We start from the raw sequence: 26,030 nt of genomic DNA on the forward strand, positions 1-26,030 counted from the left end.
GAGCGGCAGTGTAATATAACGGGCACCAGGGCCTATGTGCTGCACTATATATGCAAAATAAATAATAATAATCCCATAGTGCTTCTTTTAAACAGGGGATCAACCATCAGGGGCCTACATAAATCAGCCAGAGTATATGAAATTGTTAGCATGAGAAGGACAATCTGTGTCTTGTCATTTTAGGTGATGTACACTTGCTGTTTGTCACTTACAGGAGGTTTTGTTGTGAAGAGACACAGGTAACTGGGATAACCCTTGACATTCACTGGATTAAAGTCATTTGTTGCAGCAAATATCTATTACGGAGGTCTTGACCCAACATAGTTTTTTGTCATTAATAAAGAGTAGGTGAATATTCTGTATGGCCCCTAAATTCACTGTTGTGCTGTCCATTCGCCAAGCACTATGGGGGGCATTTATCATTTTAGGTGTAAGTGAAGCATTTTTCTACACCTTTTTTTGTGTGCTGGTAATGTGTAGGAGCACCAAATTTATTAAATGGTCACAGAGCATTTGATAAATTTTGTGCAGGTCACATTTTCTGAAATTTCTCTTTTCACATACACCAAAAAGCTAAGTCTGGGCTGGTGTAGTTTAGAGACTTTTTGGTGGCTTTGCACCTTTTTACAAAAAGGCGCAGTTCATAAAATCCTTCCACATCATGCATATTGCCAAAATCAGTGGATTACAACTCAAAATCAGCCGAAACGTGTAAACCAAAAGGCGCAAAGAAAGGATACTTGCACCAAATATAGACAGAAAAAAAGGGTAAACACAATGATAAATGCCAGCCAATATGGTTACCTTTTTTCACTGATGTAAGAACTTACTGCAGTTCATTTCATGATGTCTAATGCAGTGCTACAATTTTACTTCCTTAACCCCTTAAGGACTCAGCCCATTTTGGCCTTAAGGACTCAATTAAATTTTTACGTTTTCATTTTTTCCTCCTCGCCTTCTAAAAATCATAACTCTTTTATATTTTCATCCACAGACTAGTATGAGGGCTTGTTTTTTGCGCGACCAGTTGTCCTTTGTAATGACATCACTCATTATATCATAAAATGTATGGCGCAACCAAAAAACACTATTTTTGTGGGGAAATTAAAACGAAAAACGCAATTTTGCTAATTTTGGAAGGTTTCGTTTTCACGCCGTACAATTTATGGTAAAAATGACATATGTTCTTTATTCTGAGGGTCAATACGATTAAAATGATACCCATTATTATGTACTTTTATATTATTGTTGCGCTTAAAAAAAATCACAAACTTTTTAACCAAATTAGTACGTTTATAATCCCTTTGTTTTGATGACCTCTAACTTTTTTATTTTTCCGTATAAGCGGCGGTATGGGGGCTCATTTTTTGCGCCATGATCTTTACTTTTTTTTGATACCACATTTGCATGTAAAAAACTTTTAATACATTTTTTATAATTTTTTTTTTAATAAAATGTATTAAAAAAGTAGGAATTTTTGACTTTTTTTTTTTCATTCACGCCGTTCACCGTACGGGATCATTAACATTTAATTTTAATAGTTCGGACATTTACACACGCGGTGATACCAAATATGTCTATAAAAAATGTTTTTTACGCTTTTTGGGGGTAAAATAGGAAAAAACGGACGTTTTACTTTTTTATTGGGGAAGGGGATTTTTCACTTTTTTTTACTTTTACTTTTACATTTTTTTTACATTTTTTTTTTACACTTGAATAGTCCCCATAGGGGACTATTCATAGCAATACCATGATTGCTAATACTGATCTGTTCTATGTATAGGACATAGAACAGATCAGTGTTATTGGCGATCTTCTGCTCTGGTCTGCTCGATCACAGACCAAAGCAGGAGACACCGTGAGCCGGACTGAGGGAGGTGAGGGGACCTCCGTGCGGCGTTATGAATGATCGGATCCCCGCAGCAGCGCTGCGGGCGACCCGATCGTTCATTTAAATCGTGCACTGCCGCAGATGCCGGGATCTGTATTGATCCCGGCACCTGAGGGGTTAATGGCGGACGCCCGCGAGTTCGCGGGCGTCGGCCATTGCCGGCGGGTCCCTGGCTGCGATCAGCAGCCGGGATCAGCCGCGCATGACACGGGCATCGCTCCGATGCCCGCGGTTATGCACAGGACGTAAATGTACGTCCTGGTGCGTTAAGTACCACCTCACCAGGAGGTACATTTACGTCCTGCGTCCTTAAGGGGTTAAACTTTGTAGAAGTTTTATTACTGTTCCCGTTTCCTGCTCCTTGAATTCTGAGAACTTCAGATATATTTCTGGCTAGACATGGCCTCACCTTTAATTCATTACCACTCAAACGTCTTGTATTAGTTTTAATGTTTTACCAGGTCACACAGGACCACAAAAATACAACTGGGATAAAAAAAAATGTCCCTTCTGCAGACTGACTTATTGTATTCACGCATTGCCTTAAAAGGGATAAGTGTCTGATTACAGGGGTGCCAGCTCACTCATTGGAGATCTAGAGGGGGGGGGGGTGTCCGAAACTTCTCCATTCTTCCCTAATTGTTGCTAAGACCGTGTGGACATTGATGGTCCCCATAGATGACAATGTATCCCACACAAAAGCTCCCCCACAAAAATGTCATAGTTTGACAGCAATGGGACTCTGGTGCACTGGAATTTTCCAGCCTAGTTTCTAAGCAGAATTAGGGTACGTTCACATGAGCGGATCCCCAGCACGTGTTATGCTGCAGATCCACCGCTGGAGGACCGCTGTATGCTGATTATACAGGTGCCCTCGCGGAGCGGCAATACGCTGCTACAAGCAGACACACTGAAGCGATGTGTGAGTCGCCGCGCATGCACGGTGTACCTGCACACATCGCGGCCGCTCCCCCTGCTCTATGAGCTAGGCCGAGAGCTGCCGAGATGTGCGAGTATACTGCGCATGCGTGCTGCGACGCACGTCGCAGTTTGTCTGCTCGTAGCGGTGTATTGCTGCTCCAAGCAGGCACATGTAAAGGCAGCATACAGCGGTCCTTCAGCGGCGGAGCTGCAGCGTAAAATCAGTTGGGGATCCGCTTGTGTGAACGTACCCTTACACCCATAAATTTCTCAGTCTGAACCCCGCCTGACTGTTACAGTTCTCTACTGGCCCTGGGTTGTTAGGTACAAGAAAGATGGGGTTCTATATTCTTTGGTGTAAATGTATAAACTTTGTAAAAAACCTGCAATATAAAAAAAAAATGTCACAACTCTTGGATTATGCTTTTTCTTCTCTCACAATGAAGCCTTACTTACCAAAACCATTCCTATTTTTCAGTACATAGCATTTTATCCATTTGGTGGCATTTTTCAAACTTTTCTGCCAACTACAGAGAAGCATGAAGTAACTGAATTAGAACCTAAAACCACATAAAAACAATGTTTTATACATGTTGTATACATATTCATGTCAGCTATATTCCCTTAGCGAACATAGCTTTGTGGCCACCCACGCAGCCAATATAGTAAATGTGTACTGCCTATATTCAACTATATACAACTACACTAACTATAATATTTGGCCTTGAACAATCTGAAATCTATGCAGTGTACAAATGCCAAAATATGCGCTTGGCGTGTTACCACGTTGTGTGTGGTCATCATCAGACCTCCCTAATGGAATCCCATCTGCTCTAATGGCTTCACCTGTCCAGTACGGCTACATGAAACTAATCCTGTGGTTTACAGTATAAATAAACGACACTACTAAAATGTATTCCCAATTTACTTGTAGAGAAACTATATATCATAGTATTCAGGTTTCTAATTTACAGCCTCATAGTCGTCATATATGTTCTTTTGAATGGGATAAGGGTAGTGTTATTTTTTTTATTTTTAGCTTTGTGCCATGGCAAACAAAAAAACCTGTTAATATGGATCTAGGATTCTGTACCGTACGATCTACTGTGAAAGTAAGAAGAATTTGTAGCCCTAATATAAAAATAAATGACTTGCTGTAGAATAGATATGTCATGTCCATATGTGCTTTTTGTGTATTGGCTTACTTTGTTGTGTAACTCAAAAATAGGCCAAGCGGCTTGTAGATCCTTGTAGCTTAGCAGGTGGGCACTCCGTCGGTTCCATTAATTCATTAAACTCTCTGGCTAAAAAGCTATGAAGCACTGATTTTTAATGTAGAGGCTTCAATGTACTCCTGCATGTTTAGCAAAAGGTTCTCTGTTTAGCGTATTATCCACTAGACGCAATCTTAGGAGTCAGACATTTTTAGGGGGCTTTCATGTGCTGGTAACTAGCAGTGGGTTTTCCTCGGAAAATCCACTGCAAGTTACCTGAAAAAGTTTATGTAAACAACAATCAACATAATAGTGCCCATTTTACAGCATATTTTATCCCAGTGGGAGAAGAAAAGCGAAAAGGTGCCAATACCTATTATTCTAAAGGTAATTCAATTAAATGAATGTTAGATGAACAACGAATGATCATCTTAGATGACCGATGAAAGACTGCCATCTGGAAAGAAGTCGGCCATGTTTAAAACTTCCACCTGATGGATAAAATATGTTTTGATCTTTTCCTTATAAAAGGTCCCAATAAAGATCTAGATACATGCAAAGAGAGAAAAACATGGCCCAGCACTGACAGGACTAGGGCAGTGTCTTCTCAGGTAGAGGAGGGACGTAACAGATATAGAGGTGCAATGCCCACGTTAAAGGGGTTATCCAGGAAAAAACTTTTTTTTATATATCAACTGGCTCCAGAAAGTTAAACAGATTTGTAAATTACTTCAATTAAAAAATCTTAATCCTTTCAGTACTTATGAGCTTCTGAAGTTAAGGTTGTTCTTTTCTGTCTAAGTGCTCTCTGATGACACGTGTCTCGGGAAACGCCCAGTTTAGAAGCAAATCCCCATAGCAAACCTCTTCTAAACTGGGCGTTTCCCGAGACACGTGTCATCAGAGAGCACTTAGACAGAAAAGAACAACCTTAACTTCAGAAGCTCATAAGTACTGAAAGGATTAAGATTTTTTAATAGAAGTAATTTACAAATCTGTTTAACTTTCTGGAACCAGTTGATATATATATAAAAAAGTTTTTTTTACTGGATAACCCCTTTAAAACCCCTTAAGGACCGGGGTTTTTTCCGTTTTTGCGTTTTCGTTTTTTGCTCCTTGCCTTTAAAAAATCATAACTCTTTCAATTTTGCACCTAAAAATCCCTATGATGGCTTATTTTTTGCACCACCAATTCTACTTTGTAATGACGTCAGTCATTGTGCCCAAAAATCTACGGTGAAACGGGAAAAAAAATCATTGTGAGACAAAATTGAAAAAAAAACCCGCCATTTTGTAACTTTTGGGGGCTTCCGTTTCTACGTAGTACATTTTTCGGTAAAAATTACACCTTATCTTTATTCTGTAGGTCCATACGGTTAAAATGATACCCTACTTATACAGGTTTGAATTTGTCGCACTTCTGGAAAAAATCATAACTTCATGCAGAAAAATTTATACGTTTAAAATTGTCATCTTCTGACCCCTATAACTTTTTTATTTTTCCGTGTATGGGGCGGTATGAGGGCTCATTTTTTGCGCCGTGATCTGAAGTTTTTAACTGTACCATTTTTGCATTGATAGGACTTATTGATCGCTTTTTATTCATTTTTTCATGATATAAAAAGTGACCAAAAATGCACTATTTTGGACTTTGGAATTTTTTTGCGCGCACGCCATTGACCGTGCGGTTTAATTAACGATATATTTTTATAATTCGGACATTTCCGCACGCGGCGATACCATTTATGTTTATTTTTATTTACACTGTGTTTTTTCTTTTATGGGAAAAGGGGGGTGATTCAAACTTTTAATAGGGAAGGGGTTAAATGATGTTTATTCACTTTTTTTTTTGCACTTTTTTTTTTTGCAGTGTTATAGGTCCCATAGGGACCTATAACACTGCACACACTGATCTTTTACATTGATCACTGGTTTCTCATAAGAAACCAGTGATCGATGATTCTGCCGCATGACTGCTCATGCCTGGATCTCAGGCACTGAGCTGTCATTCGGCGATCGGACAGCGAGGAGGCAGGTAGGGGCCCTCCCGCTGTCCTGTCAGCTGTTCGGGATGCCGCGATTTCACCGCGGCTATCCCGAACAGCCCACTGAGCTAGCCGGCATGCTTTCGATTTCACTTTAGACGCGGCGTTCAACTTTGAACGCCGCGTCTAAAGGGTTAATAGCGCGCGGCACAGCGATCAATGCCGCGCGCTATTAGCCACGGGTCCCGGCCGTTGTTAGAGGCCGGGCCCGAACCGCTATGACGCGGGGCCACGCCGTGGCCCCGCGTTATAGATCGGGAGTGGACACATGACGTTCCAGTACGTCATGTGTCCTTAAGGGGTTAAGTATCTATATATAGTGATGCACAAACAGAAGACAGGACAGCATTCACCCTCCAATGTAGCTTTATTCTAGCATCTAAAAGGTGACAGGCAGATGCAGCAGTGGAGGCAGGGGACAGAACCAGGACAGACTGTTTCAGCAAGTAGTGAAACAGTCTGTGCCGGTACCCCACTGCTGCGTCACCTTTGAGATGCTTGAATAAAGCTACATTGAAGGGTGAGTGCTGTCCTGTCTTCTGTTCATGCACCCCAATAAAGATCGTTGTGTCATTAGTCACATATGGCCAATGTGGACTAAAATAAATATGGCCTTGTTTGCAAAAAAGTAGTTCATCGGGCGATTGTACATTTAATAGTTGTTCAATCCTTCAACCTACTTCTATTAAATGTGTGTGGCCACCTTAGAATGCCATTGCTAAGAAGTTGGCTGTGTTTACAATTTCCTGCTATATATAAAGTATATTTAATTCAGGAACGATCTTTAGCTAAAAGAACGCCCCCATGAATTTCATTTTGTCCATTGCCCAGTGTCAGTGATCATTTTTGGCCCGTTAGAACAACTGTATTGGCAATATAAACTGAAATGTCTGTCTATGGCTGTGTCTGCGAATCAGTTGTTCACCCGTTGTTCAACCCTCTGTGTTTGGCTAACTATACACAACTGTAAAGGAGAAAGAAGCTATAGGGTAGCTTAACAAATAGAGATTAAGTTGGTTATCCAGTGTTCCCACCATGACAACCTCTTTTTGAGAAGGTTAAAACCAATTTTTGGGCTGCACCATGACCACATAAGACACAATGGGGGAGATGTATCAAAGCTGTCTATGTCCCGCATCAATATAGATCAAACTACAGAGCGTTAGACTCTTGATAAATTCTGTATGCTCCAGAAGAAGTTCTTTTATTTTTGAATTTCCTTTCTGTCTGATCACAGTGCTCTCTGCAGACACCTCTGTCCATTTTAGGAGCTGTCCGGAGCAGGATAGGTTTCCTCTGGGCATTTACTCCTACTCTGGACAGTTCCTAAAATGGACAGAGGTGTCAGACAGAAAGGAACTTCCTCTGGAACATACAGCAGCTGATAAGTACTGGAAGGGTTAAGATTTTTAAATAGAAGTAATTTACATATCTGTTTAACTTTCTGGCACTAGTTGATTTAAAAAAAAAAAAATTCCAGTGGAGTACCCCTTTTAAGTTTCTGCTGGAGATTTCCGCATGTAAACATGTGCCAAACCTTTTTTCAAAACTTCTCAATTTTTGGACCGTTCCATCTCACGTGTTAGATGAAAACAGCTGGGGTCAATAGTACGACATTTGGCATGCCACATTGATGTCCGTTACCTTGATAGTATTTATAAGTAATCGAGTCTGCCTATTTCCATGTAGGGCTGCACAATTTATCTAAAGAACAGTAAATCGCATTATTAGCCATTTGCGATTACTGTGATAATGTGCCTGCAAAATCCTGCGATTATTATTATTACCTGGCATTTGAATTTTGGCGGCAGGGCCCCAGATCCAACCCAGGTGTGCATGTATTATGGTGCCAGGGTGCAGTACCGGTCCCTTGTAGGTTTGCTGCAGATCCCTTTCTTCTCTGTGCTGTCCCGGTGTCTACTGTGCTTCCTTCTTCACAGACAAGTAGCTTGCTGTAGGGCCTTTCCGCACACCCGATCACTGGCCGCAACAGTGTCATGTCTCGGCCAATGATTGGCTGAGCGAGAAAATCCTGTAGCCAGCTGCTTGTCTCTGACGAAGGAAGCACAGAAGACACTGGGGCCACATGGAGAAGAAAGGGATCTACAGCTGACCTATGGGGGACCAGGGCTAGGTAAGCATCAGTTTTTGTTGTGTTTTTTATTAAGGGGGTGAACATGAAGTGGGGGGATTTCACCATTTGTTTATTATATGGCAATAGGATATTGAAATCACGATATTTACCTCCATTATAGCAATATGACATTTTCCTCAAATCGTGCAGCCTTATTTTTATTTAGAGATTTCTGATACATGCATCCGAAATGAATCAAATCTTGTGCACATTACAGTGCTTTGCCTGCATTTAAGGAAGGGTTCACACCACTGAAATTCATTCCTTTTTTATTTTGTCCTATAACAGTGAAAATATTGGTGGTGCCAGATCCTTTTCACACTGGACACCAACTTTTACAGAGGACCTGTAGGCAACCCTTTCTTAAATAATTTTAGGATGCCCTGATTCCCCACCTTGTTACAGTTTCTTGATATGGCCTCCTGTCCCAAGATATGTGGCTTTATAATTTGTCTGACAATAGGGAATCATCAGATGGGAGCGAACTTAATTTGAATAGTGGAGATGAGCGGAATAATATAGTTTGGGGTAATGGGGAATGTTTTCCATTGAGGGGTATGCCTTATTATGCATCTGTGTAGAGTCAAGAGGCCACTATACACCTTAGTCAGCCAAACCTGCAGAGGTGATTGGTTTGACCAGTTTTAGTATTAGGTGTATAGGCACCTTAACAGAACTCTGCGCAGATGTGAATGAGCTTTTTGTGAAGTAACTTGGTCACTGCTAGGTGTAACGCCCCCCCCCCCCCATAGACTTGCATTGAGGGGACGGGGCGTGACGTCACACGGGGGTGGAGTCATGATGTCACGGACTTCCGTTCACGTGGTCGCGACACAGACCCTCCAGCGCTTCCGGACAAGAAACAGGTGGGTGCCGCATGCTATATTGCGGGGGTCCCCAGCGGCGGGACCCCCGCGATCAGACATCTTATCCCCAATCCTTTGGATAGGGGATAAGAAGTCTAGGGGTGTAGTACCCCTTTAATGGTCCTTTACCAGGCGATCACCCTCTGTTTACTCAACATTTCCTAATAATGTATTTGAAAATACATTTTCTAAACCAGAAGACCCCCTTTAAGAATTCTTAGATTTTGTACAGGAAAAGTGCTCAGTATTTTATATGCTATATGATTTAACAGAGTAATATTATATTTGTTGTTTGGTTTTATAGGATATATGTATACAATTCCTTGACTTCACCAAACTCTGAAAGGGTCACATTAGGTTGTCTAGTGTAGTTGTCATGTAACGTTTCTGGTGAATGAACATTGATTGCTGACCTGAATAGATTGCAGCTTAGTTTGGCACAGACTGCGCAATGTCACACTAAGCTTCTATTTGATCAGGATCTCGTAGTGCACAGTACACGGACTGAAGCCAAGGGACCATTCTGTGCGGGAGCCTGGGAACATAGGAAGAGGCCTACACTACGTCCATTGCTTTTTAGTTTGCAACATCCTTTTTCCAATAGAGTGAAAGCATTCATACACAGAATTGGGCACTGTAATAATGGGGCTTTTTTATGTTGCTTGCCTGTGGACTTATCACGTGTACATAGTGTCCTTCCATTCATTGTAGATAGGGAGATTTTGTTTGGTAGCTTTGGTGCCTTTAAGTTAATGTGGCTGTGAAATTCCACTCACACGTTGGAAGCAAAAAAAGTGCATCAGCATGGAGATTGTATCCTCTGTATGTCTTTTTTACCCATGTCCCTTTTTTATCCTTATGTAATTTACTTGTACTGTGGACATCATTCTTTCCTTAATTATTTTGCTTTAGTTATCTATCTAGATCATTGTGGATTGACTCTTGTGTATATGGATTGAAGGGAATGCCAAAAGTGACCATGAACTTAAAAAAATGTCTGTTTGCAATAGTGTTGTTGTTACATGTTTTAGGATTTTTTAGTTTGTTTGTGAAGAATTCAAGAGTCTTTATTAAAAATGGTCTAACATTTAGCTGCTTAGTAAGATAAGATAAATCTGTCTGATATAGCCATAGTAGCATAGGTAGGGGGTAACACATCAGCTTAAAGTACAGACAAGGGGAGAGAATTCTTGGAGGACAGCTTACACAGACTTAGAGGAAAAAGAGAGCAGATATAAGGCATTCTGCATGGAAGGATCATACAGGCTGTGTGCAAGTATAGAGAGAAAAAATTAGAGCTCACACATCAAGTTTAAAAAAAAAATGATAAAGACTATGGAAGAAGCCCAAAGCATTAAAGGGGTACTCCACTGTCAGCCTTTGGAACAAACTGTTCCAAACACTGGAGTCGGGAGCTCGTAACCTAATAGCCCCGCCCCCTCATGATGTCATACCCCACCCCCTCAATGCAAGTCACATCCGTCACGCCCCCTCCCATAGACTTGCATTGAAGGGGCTGGGCGGGGCTCCAGCGTTCGGAACAGTTTGTTCCAAACGCCAGCTGGGCTGGCTCCAGCGTTCGGAACAGTTTGTTCCAAACGCTGAGCAGCGGAGTACCCCTTTAATACAATGAGCATGTTCAAATACTGGATTGGGCCATATGGCAAGTAGATTTCTTTTTTCCTTATACACAAAAGAGCAAAAATGGCTAATCCCACAGAATTTGGAAGGGCCACCAGCTAGGCTACAATAAATTTTTATCTGTTGGAGTCTGTGGGCATAATAATATATATTGAAAGATATATACCAAATGTACAACACAGGTATGGTATGACGCTACGGTGTTTGTCTAGTTTTATATGGACTGGTATAATATTTATAGTTATATCAATAAATTTCCCTTTTTTGTTCATCACTATTCCGCATTTTTGTGTATTCCCTGAAATCGTACACTTTCTCCTCCTAAGAGTATTGCATATCTGTGTGGCTGTAAAACCGGCATGAAAGGTAAAGGTGTGGTCTAGCTAAAACCAGGACAAAGGGAGGAACATAGGGATGATATACAATAGGTGTGCAGCTTCCCAACTTCCTATAGCCAACTAGGTCAAAACAATTATCCCAATATAACCTGTATCTCGGCTTGTGATGTGGCTGCAGGAGAACTGCATATTGTGTCAGTTTATCTGAGGATAACTTTATATTGTAATAGAGGTTTTTCTGCTGTATTAGGCTAAGTTTCCACTTGGTTTTTTTCTGGCAGTTTTTGGATATCTGCCACTGCAGTTTTTGAGCCAAAGCCAGAAGTGTATTCAAAAGCAATAGGACATATAAAGGAAGGACTTACACTTCTCCTCCCTTATGGATCCACTTATGGATCCACTTCTGACAAGGGAAAGCCTTACACTGGGTCAGGTTTTACTTCATTATATCATAGAGGTAAACTGCAAGATAAAGGATAGCGGAATATCCTTGCACCCAGATTCTGTGGTTGGGTGACCAGAGACTGCCGTTTTTTAAACCAACTGGTGCCAGAAAGTTACTTCTATTTAAAAATCTTAATCCTTCCAGTACTTATGAGCTGCTGTATGCTCCACAGGAAGTTATTTTCTTTTTTGAATTTCTTTTCTGTCTGACCACAGTGAAGACATTCCACCATGGCCTAAAGTTTTTTTCTTTTGCCATAACTCAACAAGTGGACATAGTTTAGGTGTGGCCCTGCTGGAAGGGGGCATAGCTTAAGTGGGCACTGTCACCAACCTTTTTTTTTATATGTTGTAGTACTTATGTTCATTTTGTAATGCACACTGTATAAAGCACAAGCTAGATTTCAACCCCAGATCTAGGGGGTATTTACAGGGTGTTAGCTTACCTCTATTGGAGTATGTGGGCATCCTGCTGTGCCCAAATTTATACCTGGGTCTCCCAGTAAAAAAATATTGTTTTAATAGCTTTTTAGCAGAACCCTTATAAGACTAGGGTCACCAAGGGCTCCTTTTTTTCTGTTTCAAACTTGTTTTTCTTTTACTCATTGTTACTTGAAGCCCATAAAGAATGTGTCCTGTTCTGAGACACTTGGCCATAACTGACTTTCATGTACCAGCCCAGTGGACTCACTGCGAGTGACTGGCAGCAAACGTCTTGCGAAGTTCAGAGGAAGTTAGGGTCTTGGTTTCTCCTACAGGAGAAAGGTCTCCGGCTCTGGAAGTAGCTAAAAATAAAAACTACAAATGCATCATGTCTATAAATGAAATTGGTCTTATGTATTGTTTTTAAGAATTCATGCTGGCGTCATGACCTGGCGGTAATATTTTTTGTTATTAAGCAAGTATAATTTTGCTGTGCCATCAGTAGGTGTTCTACTGCAGTAAAAAATTCTTTCTTTATATGGTAAAAATAAGAACATCCAACACGGAGGATTATTCTTTGCATTCTGCTGCCTTAGCACAGTTTTATGCATGAGGCCCAACGGCCCAGATTTACTAAAACTGTGCAAACTTAGACAGTGTTAAATTGTGCCAGACTTATCTAAGTAGCACTTCTGTTCTGCATTTAGAACAAATGTTTTTCTTTTTGGCTTGCTCTAGACTGACACTCTGATGTGCTCTTCTGTTTCACTCGTCAAGTTTTAACTTTCATCCACAGCTATTTCTCTCTGCAGATGTTTTGCAGGTCTTCACATATAGAGATGTGATGAAGGAAACCATAGACCTCGACACACCTATCATTTCAACAACTCTGGTCATAGACACCCCTACCAGGCTCACACCAATGTCTACACTAATGTCTACTAGGGCTGGGCGGTATGACCAAATATGTGTATCACGGTATTTTTGTATATTTTTTTATATAACGGTATCCCCCCCCCCCCCCAAAAAAAAATATCAGCCCAGCGCTGCGCTGTCCCCGGGGTAAATACTCACATATCACCCGCAAGCACTGCCCTCCTTGTCCTCCTGTTTGTTGCGGGTCGCCGGCGCTGACACTCTATACTGTGCGCTGTATCCCTATGCCGGGCTGCTAAAGGTAAACAAAATAAACTTCAACGCACGTTCCTACGTCTGCCTTACACTCTTCCTGGGGACGGGAACGTCGGATAGCCCTCAGCCTATCACCGGCTGCAGAGATGTTCTGCCTCGGCCGGTGATAAGCTGAACCCACTGTCATGTAAGAAGCCAGCTGGCTTCTTACATGACAGTGCGTGCAACCTATCACCGGCCGAGGCGGAACATCGCTGCGGCTGGTGATAGGCTGAGGGCTGTCAAACGTTCCCGTCCCCAGGAAGCTGGTCCGGACCGACGGGGGGAGGTGACCTAAAGTTTATTTTGTTTATCTTTTGCAGCCCGGGCATAGGGATACAGCGTACAGTATAGATTTCCAGCGGCCCGCAACAAACAGGAGGACGAGGAAGGCAGCGCTTGCGGGTGATATGTGAGTATTTACCCCAATGGGTACAGCGCAGCGCTGGGCTGATAATTCATTCATTCCCGAGGGGGAGGGGCCAAACTGGTATTGCGGTATGGGGAAAAATTCATATTGTGCAGGACAAAAATTTTGGTATTCGGTATGAACCAGTATACCGCCCAGCCCTAATGTCTACTTAGTTTTTAGATATAATACCAGATGCCCTTTTTTTTAGTTTATAACATTTTATATTATTTATAACATATGTTTTATAACCTGTTACTGTTACTTTTATAAAGTAAGATACCAAAATTGTGCCAAAAACTGGCATGTTTTAACCCTTCTAGGACAAAGCTCCATTTTGACCTTAAAGAGTAGCTTCCACCATGTAAAAAAAAAAAATTTTCTGCCTATTTCCCATATATCCCTAACTCCCTCCCTATCTTGAATTTTTTTTTTTACTACCTTAGAAATGTCTTTTTGTCTATGTGGTAGTGTGCTCACTTACCAGGCAGACTTCCCCAGCAGACAAAACGTCACTGATGCCTGCTGGGGGCCGACTTCCGCCCCTAGCTCATCTATGCTGCTCTCCCGTCGGGAGCGCGCATAGATGAGCGGCCAATAACACGGCAGTCTGCTCCGGGGTCTCCTCCTCTCTGTTTAGCAGTGTAGTGTTATCCAGGGAGGAGGAGTATAGGAGCATCAGCCACCTGCTGTGCTGTTTTAAACAGCCGAGACCCGGGACCGAAATGAAATATAATATGTGAAATAAGATCAGACCAGACTTATCCATATCAGATCAGACTTACCCGTACAGGACATGTACAGTCCTGGAGCATCAGCGCATTCAGTGCATGCGCTGCCTCCAGACTGTACATTCCGTAGGATGGCTGGCGTGCGAGGCCCATGAGCCAATGCGCGCAGCCCAGGCATTCACAGTGCTCTCTCCCGCCTGTCTTATTGACAGGCAAGAAGCGAGTGCAGGCTTACTGAATTCGGACCGAATATCCAGCAGGTATCTGTCTGAATTCAGCTGTGACGTGTCAGCAGGCTGCAGCCGGCCACTTGGAGGGAGACTCCTAGTGGCCAGATTACAAGAGCAAAATAAAATAATTTAACCACAAAAAAAAAATAGTAGAAGTATATTAAAGATATGTTGTAGTACATAAGTACTACAACATATAAAAAAAAAAATAAAAGGTTGATGACAGTACCCGTTTAAGGACTAGTCCAATGTTTCATTTTTTTTTCTTTTTTTTACTCCTCTCCTTTTCAAATTGATAACTTTTTTCACCTACAGACCCATATGAGGTTTTTTTTTTTTGTGACACCAATTGTATTTTGTGACCTAATTTTACCAAAAGATGTACCATGAAACCAGAAAATGTATATTTGCGGGTGGAAATTTATAAGAAAACTGCAATTTTGCAACGTTTGGGGGTTTGGTTTTTATCCAAATTTATATAGTTTTTCTATTCTATTATTGTACTACCGTACTTTAAAAGAATGCAAACTTTGTTTTAACAAAATTTATATACATAAAATTATCCTTTTCAGACCCTTATAACTTTTCAATTTTTCAGTGTAAGTATGGGGGCTAATTTTTTTTGCGCCATGATCTGTATTTTTTATCTGCACCAATTTTGCTTTGATCTGACTTTTTGATCACTTTTTTTATAATTTTTTTTTCTGATATATGATGTACTGTAATAAAAAATCAGGACTTTTGGTGTTTTATACTTTTTTACATTTACGCCACTTACCGTGCAGGATTATAAACATTATGGGGAAGATTTATCAAAACCTGTCCAGAGGAAAAGTTGCTTAGTTGCCCATAGCAACCAATCAGATTGTGTCTTTAATTTTTTAAAAAGGCCTCTGGAAAATGAAAGAAGCGATCTGATTGGTTGCTATGGGCAACTCAGCAACTTTTCCTCTGGACAGGTTTTGATAAATCTCCCCCTATATTTTAATAGTTTAGACATTGACGAACTTTTTTTCTTGTAAAATGGGAAAATAAGGGGATGGAGAGGGAGTTTTATATAATTTTTTTTTATTTTATTTATTTTAAACTTAATAGGGGACTTTGATATGCAATCATTAGATTGCATTTACTCTATAATGCTATACCAGTGTGATCGGTGATCCACTGATATAGCCTGGCTAAGCCAGGCTACATCAGTTCATCTGCAATCAGTGATAGGAGGCAGGTAAGGGGCCCCTCCTCCTAGTTTCACTTTAGACATTGTGATCGGCATTGATCACAGCAACTAAAGGGTTAATGACGGCAGTGGCGGGATCACCGCTGCCTCTCTTTAACAGTGAGTAGCCAACACTCATTGTTCTGAAGCGAGTGCAGCTCCTGCGCTTGCTTTAAAGCCGGTTAAGGATTTAGGGCGTACAGGTACGCCCTTGGTCCTTAAGTACCAGGACGCAAGGGCGTACCTAGGGCTGGGTGGTATACTGGTTCATACCAAATACTGAAATTTTTGTCCTGCACAATATGAATTTTTCCCCATTCCGCAATACCCATTTTGCCCCGCGAGCGCTGTTCTGCCCCCCCCCCAATTAATTATTAGCGCTGCGCTGTCCCCATTGGGGTAAATACTCACATATCACCAGCAAGCGCTGCCCTCCTTGTCCTCCTGTTTGTTGGGGGCCCCCGGCGCTGACACTCTATACTGTACGATGTATCCCTATGCCCGGGTTGCAAAAGGTAAACAATATAAACTTTAACTCACCTTCCTCATCCGTCCGGACCAGCTTCCTGGGAACGGGAACGTTGGACAGCCGTCAGCCTATCACCGGCCACAGCAATGTTCCGCCTCGGCCGGTGATAGGTTGAGCCCACTGTCATGTAACAAGCCAGCTTCTTACAAAACAGTGGGCTCAACCTATCACCGGCCTAGGCAGAACATCGCTGCGGCCGGTGATAGGCTGACGGCTGTCCGACGTTCCCGTCCCCAGGAAGAGTGCAAGAGTGCTGATAATTTTGTTTGGGGGGTGGGGGGGGGGGGGGAAGAGGGAAATACAGTTATATACTGTGGAACCGCCATAAGTTACAAAAATACAGTGATTCACGTATTTGGTCATACCGCCCAGCCCTAGGCGTACCTGTACGCTCTTTGTTCTTAACAGGTTAATACAGCCTTATAATTCTGCAGATGTAGAATATGTGATACCAACTAATGCTTCCTACACGTGCACACACCACCTACTCTACTTTACTGCGTGTGAACGAGACACTATAAATGGCTTTGCTGGCAAACATCTCCATTTTTCGTTCTCTGCAAGAACCATGTGTTATGTATTAGCTGAGAGTCAGAAGGGAATCTCTAAATCTGCACCTCCCACCACATCATGGTTACTATGCCAATGATTAATGCTCACTGAAGTGGATCACAACCCTTTTAAATAAGTTTTGTGCCTTAACTGAGCAGGGAAGTGTATCTTTGTGTCTTTGAGTCTGGTGCAATTCCACCACTGGCTAAAATCTAGTGCTTGTTACAGTATTAGGTATATTTGGGTCATTTGTTTTTGCTGTACTAAGACAAACTGTTTTGGTTGCTTACTGGAAACACTCAACAAGATAGTGGTGACAAATCTGGTGTTTTTGTTTGGTGGCACTGTGAAGTACCTTGAGTTTTAATGGTATGCTTTTGTTAGTAGGTTGTGGATTACATTTGCACCTCTTATTTACACATACATATAAGATGGAAGAATTCGTTATTCTTGTTGGCAAATTTTAAGAAGGTCTTTTTTTAATGGTATGTCCTTCTTTATGCCACAGTTAGAGAAAAATAAAGCTATAACAAGCTCTACTATTTTTATTTAGCAAAAAATGTTAATTCTTTTTTTCATTATTGTATTAAAAATTGGAACAGAAATTAATTTTCATTATGGAAAGTGCCTTGAAAATATGTTTACTCATCCTAAATTCTCCACTGTTAAAGTGCCACCACCTCATCAGTATGCCCTTTAGGTCTGCTGAAGTGGCATCACATACATTTTTCTTAAAACTGGCCTCTTCCTGCATATATGGTAAATCTTACACCTTCCAATTTTTATGCACAGTGCAGGAACAATATTTGAAAACAGGCCTCGGAGCTGGAAACTAAGCCCTGACTGTCAATCAAGAAGGGGTATGAAGGGGAAGCAAAGAGGCATTTCAGGGGCTTGGGAACATCTCTTTGACACATGGCACCAAAAAATAAAAACATTCTGTGCTATGAAATCAGACAGATGTATGAACGGTATCATGTGTGTATTTTTGCCCTAATAACTAACTAACGGCAGTGTCAGCAGTTTTGAAAGTGAATTCCAGCTGCCATATTACTTTTATGCCTTGTACCAGGAACATTTTTCTGCCATTGGTGAATGCATGGGGGTCTGGTTTTGGCCGCATGCGTTTATTGGCATGTAGAAATTTTGCCTTAAGGTGGGGTTACCCAAATGCTGCTGCTGATGGCTCAGCTGTAAAGAACTCCTAAATAATTATTGAAATCAAATGCAAATTGCTTTTTACATAGTTAGAATTGCTTAGAGGTCAAGTGGGAAACATTCAGAAGATTAACCTCAATGCATGAAAGGTCACTTAGATCTAATGTCATTATTTTTTTAATTCTGTTTCATTGCAGAAGAAAACGATAAGATTTTGCTGGAACAGGAGGAAGAAGAAGAGGAGGAGGAAGAAGAAGAAGAAAAGAAAATAATTTCTCGAACAGAAGAATTGGTAAACCAAGCTCCTCCTGATCCTGCTATTCCACCAGTGCCTGCACCTCCTCCACCCCCACCTCCTCCCCTACCTACTCCCGTAGCAGTCATTCCCCTTCCTGTGGTAACCAGCACTCCTCAACCAGTAGTCCAAACATCTTTATCGCCTCCTGTTGTTCAGCGTCAGCAAGCTGTTGTCAACCCACCTGTTATCAGCAAAGAGGTATCCCTGGCTCCTGTCATCCAGCGACCAACAGTCCCTGGACTCCCAGAGATCAAGTCCACCCCTTTGAGTGTAGGAAGTCCTAAGCAGCTGCATCATTACTCAACCCCTGTGCTAGCAATAACACATCACCACATTGTGCAGCAACAACAACAACAACAACAGCAGCAGCAACAACCTATACAGCCCCAGCCAACAGCCCTACAGCACCCACAGCAGCAGCCTCCAGCACAACCCTTGGGTGCTCTTAGACTATCTTCAGCAGATGATGGAAGGCCGAATGAGCAGAGAAGGCGCCCTGGAGGGTAAGAACTTTTTAAGTAGGATCAACACTGATGTTTTTGGTGTCACACTCTGCCCCCTTTTCATGGAGCCCTTTGACACTTTTAAGAGTCTCGATGCACAAACGTTTAATAAAAGCAAGTCCCATGAGAAATGTAGGTACATTTGTTGTTATACGTCTTACAGACCTATGCTTCTGTGTGATCACAGAGCCTGGTCCACTGTTATTTTAGTAAAAATATAAACTTCTAAGGCAACGATAGGTGCATGCAACATTTTTTATTTTTTAACAATGATGTATTGTACAGTTAAACAGGCTACACAATGACTAGTAGCATTCATAACTCTACCCAGAACTGTCTATGTTGCTCAATGTCTGTCCTCCGGATAACAGACTCTATTGTAATGATCCTGTTGTTTTTGATTGGATAACTAGCACTGCATGCAGTGCTTTTTTTTCCTGTCAAAGCTACAAACACCGCGGTAGAACCTAATGGACCCTTTCCAAGGGGGTTTGTCGGGCACTGCTGGTATCAGTTGTCCAATGGACCCAGCACATTACTGTGGCTTTATTTATCAACAGAAACCATAGCATTAATGAGAATAGAGACTTATGATCCCCCTTAGTTGGTAGACCAACCCCATCAGTATTAGGCCCCTTTTACACTGCAGTTGCTCCCCATCAAGCACGGACTTTAAAGTCTTTTTTTAATTATTTTTTATGTGTGACTTTAACGGCCGTTCTCGTGACGGGGAGCAACCAGTCTTGATGGCTCCCATTTACTGTTATGTGGCTGTCGGGCGCTGTTGTTTCTTGACGGGAATAGTGGGAGAAAGACTGTGCTTGCAGTAATTTTTCTCCCGCTATTCTCCCCTGCTCCCCATATGGCCGTCACACTGCCGTGTCATAATGGCAGTGTGAAAGAAGCCTTAGTGGTTGCCCTTCTTGCAGCAACCATGAGGAATTGCAACAGTGTTCCATCCATGCTTTTCCTATTATATCTTGCAGTTTGACAATATAAAGAAAGTTGAAGTGGATTTCACTTTTTTTGGCTGCAGTGACATTACTGTCTGAAGTATGCACTTTCCAGCCACACAATGCAATTGCAGTAACTATTTCTAATCGAATCCATGCCTTGATGTGTACAAAGACGTGACTTGTATACAACCGTACACCTATTGTTTTAGCTGCACTATTAAATTTATAATTATTTATGTTTTAAGTATTTTATTTCCCTGTATAATGCTGCTCATGCGGTATAGGATGACTTTCCAAAAAACATCTTTCTCCCCCCGCAAAGCTGAGGTCTTTACACAATTTTTACTGCCGGACATTGCTACTCTTCAGATCACATACTGAAACTGTTGGCCAACACTGTAAAGAAAAATGAGGAAATTCCATTTACTCTTTGTTAGAGTACTCTTCTGTATAACCAGAATAAAAATATGATTGCTCTTTCTATGTAATGTTGCGTGTATCAGATCATGTGGTCTTTTTAGTGAAGCCTTCACCATACAGAGTAAGCAGCAATTTTGGCAACTGTACCTTTTATGCTCCATATCGCTGAAGTCTGAGGCACAGTGTAGGATTGTTGGTCCCTGAGGTTATAGTTTAACTCTCATGAATATAGTTTAAATTCCAACACTACTTTGTGGAGTTTTTTTTTTTTTTTTTTTACACAAATGAGTTTAAGGCAATAAAATAGTGGATTATATAATGTGTTTTCCGCTTTTGTTCTTTTGCCTGCAGAGCTGGCACTCGGGAAGTTCATAATAAATTGGAGAAAAACAGGTATGTAACTAGCCCAGGCACTCTACTTTCTTTACCAACTCCCCAGACCACTTCTAGAGGATTTATCTAACCATATGCTCCCTGTTAACCGACTTAATGTAATATTTAGCATAGCTGTTGCGCTCAAGGCACGTAAATGGATTTTGCAGCTTAAAAAGACATATTGAGCCCCTAATAGCCACATAAGCATTATCATAGTTCATGGTGTTTTTTTTTATTAGGACTTAGTGGCATAACATACCTCTTTTCAGTACCACCAGAATGATGGCCTCAGGCTCTGCTAGACAGTTGCCTCAAGACATTTGGCTAGGAGCATATATAAAACGTATATGTTCAACTTCTAACATGAATGTAAATATTGAAGAATTCATCTGTAGAAAAAGTTGACTGTGTAAAAAAAAAAAAAATTGTGTCAATCTGTATCATAGTCCAAAGCTGCATCCATAATTGTCCAGGCTTCAGAGCTGCAATTTCCCAGCATTCATTGCTGCCAATTGTTGCATTTTTGAACTGTATTCTGAAAAGTGCAATCTGTTTATAGCAGACACTGTACAGTAACGTAGGTTATTTGGCCAACAGCTATCCCTTAACCCCCCATAAATGTGCACACTTGGCTTGGCTGACTGTGGGTTCTCATTTGGGGATGGGAATAAAAGGCTATCATACACCTCTGAACCAAAGAGTGGACATACTGAACTCTAGTATGTCTAATCCTTCTTTACCCGAACATTTACTTGTGTAGAAAAGCTGTTACACACTCTATACACATAAGTTAGTTCAATTGTGCTTTCCAAATTGTGAGATTTGGTTACATTAATGTAAAGTGCATGGGCACCATAACTCTCACATATTATAAGAGCTCAAATAAGCTTATATGAAAGTATCTGTTTCCAATGACAGCCAGGAAAATTGTGTATGTGGCTCTGGGCTATAATCAATGCTGTACATTCATTCCAGCATAAAATATGCAGTAAAAAATCATCTTTTTGAAAAATCATCCCCTTATCCAGGCCAGATTTGCTGTGATTGTTTCACCGTATATTGAATGCAGCATACTGGCCATTTTCTTGGAGACCACTTTTTAGTGCAATTTGTGGTGGTTGCGTCAAAGAGATTATAGTGTAATGTATTGACATAACTAAATTTGTACATATATATATATATATATATATATATATATATATATATATATAAATAATGTAAACTGGTGTTAAAATGTAAATGTATGCCTTAAATATTTCCTCTATTATGCTGGTAGACCTTACAAGAAGGAGCTTGTAGGCAGATAAAGATTCTAAGTAATTACAGGTTATAGCTAATGGTCAGAGACAGCGTGGTGCATTCAGCCTCCCAATACCTGGATCTTACTTCCAGACATATGGATTTGGGAACTGCACTAAACAGATTGGATAAGGAGTTATTCTGTTAAAAAAAAAAAAGGACTGCTTCAGGCCTTTGCATTGTTAGTTGGCATATGTAAACTCATTTGTGAGCATTTTGACTCATATTTGGCAGGAGATAAATAACTAATTCCACTGTAGTATCTGCATATATAGTTTGACTTATACTACAATCTGTATTGCCCCTGATGAATTTATCAGGCAATGGTGTCTTAAGATACCTAGCCTCCGCTTGACCTTCTCTTTGGATGACCACCATTGTTCTATAGGTGCGGCCAAGAGACTGCTTCCATATGCTGGTTTGTTTCAGGCCCCTTAGAAAGCAGGACATGCCAGAAGACGGCAGAAATGTTATGCTTCAGGATACAAAACAATTTGGATTAAAAAGACAAAGTTATAGGTGGAAATATTAAGACATACGAATGTTGAAGATGAAGATAATCATATTGTGTAAAAAAAAAAAAAAAGTACTGGAATTGGTGTCTCGTAAAAATCTGATCACCCTACCAATGATCTGTGTTTCATTATCCTACAGACGAGCGCATCTTAAGGAATGTTTTGAGACGCTAAAAAGAAACATCCCAAATGTAGATGACAAGAAGACTTCCAACCTCAGTGTGTTAAGAAGTGCTCTCAGATACATTCAGGTAAGATTTTGGAGTCAATATTGCAAATCACTTTGTAACAAATCCTCATTCCGTCTATTGATTATTGTTACATCCTGACAAGTACAATTCACTTTCGTCTTCATTTAAAGGAGAAGTCCAAAATTTACTTATCCCCTGTCCACAGGACAGAAGATAGGTTGCTGATTGTGGGGGTCTGACCGCTGGGACCCCCACAATTTCCGGAACGAGGCCCATCTCTCAGTGAGGAGCATGTGTGGTAAACTGCATGCGCTCCATTCATTTCTATAGGAGTGCCAAAGAGACCCAAACACAGCACTCAGGCTTTATCAGCACCCCCATAGAAATGAATGGAACACGTGCCATTGGGGTCTTGTTCTGGAGTTGGTGCGGGTCCCAGTGGTCAGACCCCCCACAATTAGCTACTTATCCCAGATCCTGTCATAAGTTAATTTTAGCTGGAATTCTCCTTTAATGAATTAATCATAGCAAGCCATGAGTCCTGGGTGCCAGTGGGGATGCTAACAAACCTTTACCTTGGTCAGGGTATTTAGATACAGGGTTAGGGAAGCAAACTTAACCCTGTAGTCATCAGGGCAGATTTACTTATATTGAATAATACATAGACCAGTGTTTTTCCACCAGGGTGTCTCCAGCTGTTTAAAACTACAACTCCCAGCAGGTCCAGAGAGCCTTTGGCTGTCAGGACCTGCTGGGAGTAGTAGTTTTGCGATATCTACAGGCACCCTGGTTGGGAACACCCTTACTTAGACAGATGAGACAGTCTACAAACATGCATGATTTATCACAGTGGCTCATGCTGTTTGATAAAACTATTACCTGGATTAGTCTAGACCTTAATTTTGGCAAATTTCTGGTTCATGGAGTCGCATGGAAACCATGCCCCTTTTGTATCAAACAGCCCCCATGTCGCTAAGAAACCGTTTTCTTTTTTGGGACACAATGACCCATAATTCTACCGCATCTGTAATAGTAAATGTGTCCCATAGTATTAATATTTCACACATTTAATATAATACCAAAAGTGTACTACCAAGTACTCTGCCGAATGCAGAAGAACAGTATGGGAGTGTTTTATAAACTAATGGAAGCTGGATTGCTGCCTCAATTTTCCAAAAGGCCTTAAAAGCTTAGAACTGGGCCTAATTTGTTGTATGCCTCAGTTTTTCCCTTGTACGTTGGTTTTGAAAAATTAAAAACAATCTAAGAAATACATAATGATTATCCATGTTCTCTATGGTGGTATTGCTTTATTAAGTATTCTATCTCTGCTTGAATTACAACAACTGAATTCAGATTCTAGGTAGAATATGCTGCTATTTTTCTAGCACAATATTACAAACTGTGGAACGGAATATTAATGTAATGGGTTATCTGTTCTGAATGTCAATGCCTGCTTTACATTACAAGACATAACACTAAATGTGGCATTTGTTCTTCAGAAATGGAATTGTAAACTCTTTGTTTTTGAAATCTCCTTCACCAATCCTCTGAACACTATTCTGCTTCTCTGTGTCCCCCGCTGGTATCACGCACACACTTGAACAGTCTTGCGAGATATTGCCTCTGGCATAACAATCACATGCTTTGGGTATAGTATACTGGAAGCACAAAGAAGTAAAAACTAAGCAAACTTCGCAATCGAGAATTGGAAAAAAAAGATTTAACTGAGTATTATGTGGGAATCACTAAGACATTTATTTATTTATTTATAAATTTATAAAGTACCCGGCGTTGCCCGGTTTTCCCTTCCTAATCTTTGTTGGGGAGGAAAATCAACAAAGGAGGAAGCTTTTGACTGACATTCCATCCTCATATATTGTTGTCATATCCCAACCCCATATCCGTCCTCATATCCCATCCTCATATCTCAACTTCATATCCCATCCTCATATCCTGTCCTCATATTCCGTCCTTATATCTCAGCCTCCTATTATGACCTTAGATACCAACTTCATATCTCGACCTCCTATCCCGACTGCCTATCCCGTCCTCATATTCCGTCCTCATATCTCAACCTCATATCCCATCCTCACATCCTGTCTTCATATCCCGACCTCATATACCGTCCTTATATCCTGTCCTCAGGTGGGACTGATTTGTGATGAAAATATTGTAAGCTGAAAATAGAAGGGGACGTGGCTTTGTGGGACTGAGCCAGACTGATGCACCAAAAGGGTAGATAATAAAAGGGCTGGGGCTTAAAATGTGGGCGTGGCTTTGTGAAATGGGGTGTGGCTTGCAAGCCGGATTGACACATTCACCAGTGAGGACAAGACAAGCAGGGCTCTGTCAGGCTCCTGGCTTGTCAATCATCCTCATGTGTGAGCTGGGGGTGTGTCACAGAACATCATTGTACAGAGCCCTGCTTGTCCTCAGTGTACAGAGCCCCGCTTGTCCTCAGTGTACAGGGCCCCGCTTGTCCTCAGTGCACAGGGCCCCGCTTGTCCTCAGTGCACAGGGCCCCGCTTGTCCTCAGTGCACAGGGCCCCGCTTGTCCTCAGTGCACAGGGCCCCGCTTGTCCTCAGTGCACAGGGCCCCGCTTGTCCTCAGTGCACACGGCCCCGCTTGTCCTCAGTGCACACGGCCCCGCTTGTCCTCAGTGCACACGGCCCCGCTTGTCCTCAGTGCACACGGCCCCGCTTGTCCTCTCTGCACACGGCCCCGATTGTCCTCTCTGCACAGGGCCCCGATTGTCCTCTCTGCACACGGCCCCGCTTGTCCTCTCTGCACACAGCCCCGCTTGTCCTCTCTGCACACGGCCCTGTTGTCCCCCACACTTCAGGGAAGAGTTAGCAAAACCTGTCCAGAGGAAAAGTTGCTGAGTTGCCCATAGCAACCAATGAGGTTGCTTCTTTCATTTTTCACAGGCCTTTTCAAAAAATTTAAGAAGCGATCTGATTGGTTGATATGGGCAACTCAGCAACTTTTCCTCTGGATAGGTTTTGATAAGTCCTCTCCCTTCCTGTATTTGGACTCCTCACAGAGACACATAGGCAATAGCTGCAGGAACAAAAATATACAAATTTAACAAATGTATATTACAAATATACATATAATGGTATTATCTACATTATATAAAAAGCTTTTGTTAATGACAGGTACACTTTAAGTTCTTCCATGGATTTGTCCCAGATTAGAATTATGTCATCTATGTAACATTGCCATAGCACCAGGCCCACACCCTATTTCTTAGGCCGAAATAAATAAAATGGCGTAACTGGTCCCAAACCTAGTGGGGTCTGTTTTATGAACTTGGAACTCTTCTTCAAAATAAAAATAATTACAAGCAAGAATTAATTGAATGGTCTATTCTGTTTTTAAGTTACTTCTGGTGAGATGTTGTTGGATGGAATTAATGGCTTAATCGTGGTGTATAGTGAACTAACGTCAAGTGTTGCTAAGATATAGTTGGAGCTCTAAGTGAAATCTTAAATGGGTACTCCAGGTAAATAAAACTTATCCCTCATCCACAGGATTGGGAATAAGTGTCCCATCGC

The 26,030-nt window shown here is 41.4% G+C and overlaps 1 protein-coding gene across 2 annotated transcripts in view; it reads left to right on the forward strand.

Moving 5' to 3' along the window:
* The window catches only part of MNT (MAX network transcriptional repressor), an 86,480-nt gene that overhangs the window by 19,306 nt on the left and 41,144 nt on the right, over nucleotides 1-26,030 (forward strand). Inside the window, exons 2-4 of one of the 2 annotated variants that reach the window (XM_056558460.1) lie at nucleotides 18,110-18,713; nucleotides 20,441-20,482; nucleotides 22,418-22,529. In XM_056558460.1, coding sequence (XP_056414435.1) covers nucleotides 18,110-18,713; nucleotides 20,441-20,482; nucleotides 22,418-22,529 — 758 coding nt within the window. The remainder of the gene's footprint in view (nucleotides 1-18,109; nucleotides 18,714-20,440; nucleotides 20,483-22,417; nucleotides 22,530-26,030) is intronic. The other variant, XM_056558461.1, reaches the window with a different exon arrangement.

Source organism: Hyla sarda, chromosome 2 (assembly GCF_029499605.1).
Source record: "Hyla sarda isolate aHylSar1 chromosome 2, aHylSar1.hap1, whole genome shotgun sequence".
NCBI classification, from domain to species: domain Eukaryota; kingdom Metazoa; phylum Chordata; class Amphibia; order Anura; family Hylidae; genus Hyla; species Hyla sarda.